Here is a 2,618-nt window from a genome sequence, read left to right on the forward strand (position 1 = left end):
TGGGGGACGGCTCCGCATGGGCACGCTGCTGAGCCGGCAGAGCTGCCAGGCCCGGCTGCGCAGCCCCGACGGGATGAGCCTGGCCGAGTTCCTCTACCCGGCGCTGCAGGCCTACGATTTCTTTCACCTCCACCAGCACTACGGCTGCCGCGTCCAGCTGGGGGGAGCCGACCCGATGGGCAACATCATGTCTGGCTACGAGCTCGTCACCAAGTACGTGGGGGATACCTCTAAGTGGGGGGGTCTGGCCCGCGAGGGGTGAGTGGTGGTGATGCACGGGGCATCAGGTGTCAAAAACTCTGCAACTTCGTGCTGATGGTCCCTAAAGCACCAGGGGCAGAAGTCATCCCTCCAAAATCTGGCATTGGGAATAACTGAGGGACTTGAGAAGAAGCGTTAATTGTCCTGACTGTGAGCCTGGTACATACGTACATTTTGGCCATGGTTTTAAGCTTTTTCCATGAAACATCAATGACATTTTAACAAAAGGGATGGGTTTTTGTTTTAGAGAATGTGTTTGTCCAAGAACCGATATCAAATACCCTGAAATGTGGGACAAAATTGAGAAGTCTTCTGCTGGCAAATGCATCCCTGTGTAATCACACACAGCAGAGGCAGCTGTGGTATATCGATAAAGATTGTTGCATTTCTTCTCACAAATTAAATGAAACCTGATGATGATGAGCTTTTGCTTATCCACCAAATTTGGTAGGAGTCTTAAAAAATTTGCAGAAGTATGCAAGCAAATTGGTGAGTGTGTGGTGAAGCTCCTATTTCAGTACACGCTTGACTACTACAAGAAAGAGAACCGACACAGAAATAAAGCCCTGGGAGTGTCCCAGCCACATAAGCAGCTTCAGGTAGCGCTCAGAGAAGAAGGAAAAACATGCAGGACAGTTGAATTTGCTAGTGCTGTTGCTCATGAACCTACTTACTTCAAGTATGTGAATGTCTTTGCTACGCACAAGAGAACTTAAATTTTTAAGTTCAGGTGTTTGGTGTTTTTTTGCTTTTTTTTTTTTTTTGCTTTTTTTGCTTTTGCCCCTCACCGCCCTGGTCTTCTGTAATGTTTTTATATCAAGGATGGAATCATGCAGAATGCTCGTATTTTAGTCAACTTTATCAAGATGTGATTTTTTTAACGTGCAGTCACGCTTCTCTTTGTCAGGATGACAGGAACAGACGTGTTTGGAATTACTGTACCTCTTATTACCAGTACTACTGGAGATAAACTGGGGAAGACTGCTGGCAATGCAGTTTGGCTAAACAGAGATAAGACGTCTCCATTTGAGCTGTATCAGTTTTTTGTCAGACAACAAGATAATATAGTTGAAAAGTAAGTTTTCCTTCGTCTTGCTTTTTTTTGGTCATTGCTTATAGAACCTGCTCCTAACTGTTTTCTGTCGCTGTTTTGTGTGTGCATGTGCAACGCGAACTTCTTGTAGAAGTATATCATAATTACCACTATTTGTTCATTAAATAAACAGGTGTGACTGGTTCCTAAGTACACAGGATAGTGGAACCTGCCTCCATGTGGTGGCATAGCATCATAACGTTAGAATGTGGATGAACAAACAAGTAAAGCACAACACATCTTGTTCTGCCCGTGGGTTGACTTTATCTTATGAGGTGTATTAATTTCTGTACCGTAACATCACAGTATCGAAGGAAATCTCTCCTGCTGAGAAATAGGCAACTGCAGTTTAATTGAATCAATTAAATCAATTAAAATCAATTACTGCAAGTTTTTACCAAGTATCATGCACCCCATCAGTGAAAAAAATGTTGAGCATACTCTCCCAATACATGTATATTTATAGATTATATAAATGTACTACTGAAGTTCTAATATTCCTCCATCCCAGTGGATCACCTTCCATGCCCCCTAGAGTGCTGGTGGCCCACTTGGAGACCAGTGGTCTAGAGAAAAACATACCTAGGAGACACACCACTGTCTGACTACTGCTTAAAACTGTAACATGTACAAAGACAAAATTCTGAATAATCATTACATGGGTAGAGTAATTCCAATGAGCAACACGTGGTCGCATTTATTGTGCTAACTCTGAATCCACATCAACCACACGTAGCTCAGTTCTTATTATAAAACTATAATGAGAACGTGAAAGGATAGCAAAAACATGAGAAATACTATTTGACAGGTTTCCTTCATTGGTGGCTAGCATCCATGCTGCTGTGCCAGTGACATGGCTGAAAATAAATAACCGATAGCTTTATTCAGGGCATTACGTTAATTTTAGTAAGTTATATGTTCTCTTTTAAATCTGCTTTTCTTTAAACTGCAATATTGCAGTCAAACCTGAGTCTTCATAAGCCTCAGACAGGTACTTCCCTTTCATATTGTGACCTGTCTCATAACTCAGCCACCACTTTCTGCAAGGTCCCGATACTTCAAATTTAGGTTCTGCATCCACAACACTTTTCAGACTGGTAAGAAGGGTATGTGGATACTCAACATTGTTTCATGCATTCAGACTTTATAATGGTAAAAGAAACTTCTGTAATACACTGCATTTCATACTACTGCAAGCACGTTAAAATGAACTGTGCTTACATACACACCTTTAAATTCTTTGTTATCCTGAATGTTCCTGCTG

General features: G+C 42.0%; 1 protein-coding gene across 1 annotated transcript in view; it reads left to right on the forward strand.

Moving 5' to 3' along the window:
• The first annotated feature begins 16 nt into the window (after nt 1-16).
• The window catches only part of YARS2 (tyrosyl-tRNA synthetase 2, mitochondrial), a 4,440-nt gene continuing 1,838 nt past the window's right edge, over nt 17-2,618 (forward strand). Inside the window, exons 1-2 of the mRNA XM_010187569.1 lie at nt 17-213; nt 1,169-1,336. Coding sequence (XP_010185871.1) covers nt 17-213; nt 1,169-1,336 — 365 coding nt within the window. The remainder of the gene's footprint in view (nt 214-1,168; nt 1,337-2,618) is intronic.

The sequence above is a fragment of the Mesitornis unicolor genome, unplaced genomic scaffold, assembly GCF_000695765.1.
Source record: "Mesitornis unicolor isolate BGI_N332 unplaced genomic scaffold, ASM69576v1 scaffold42706, whole genome shotgun sequence".
Lineage (NCBI taxonomy): Eukaryota > Metazoa > Chordata > Aves > Mesitornithiformes > Mesitornithidae > Mesitornis > Mesitornis unicolor.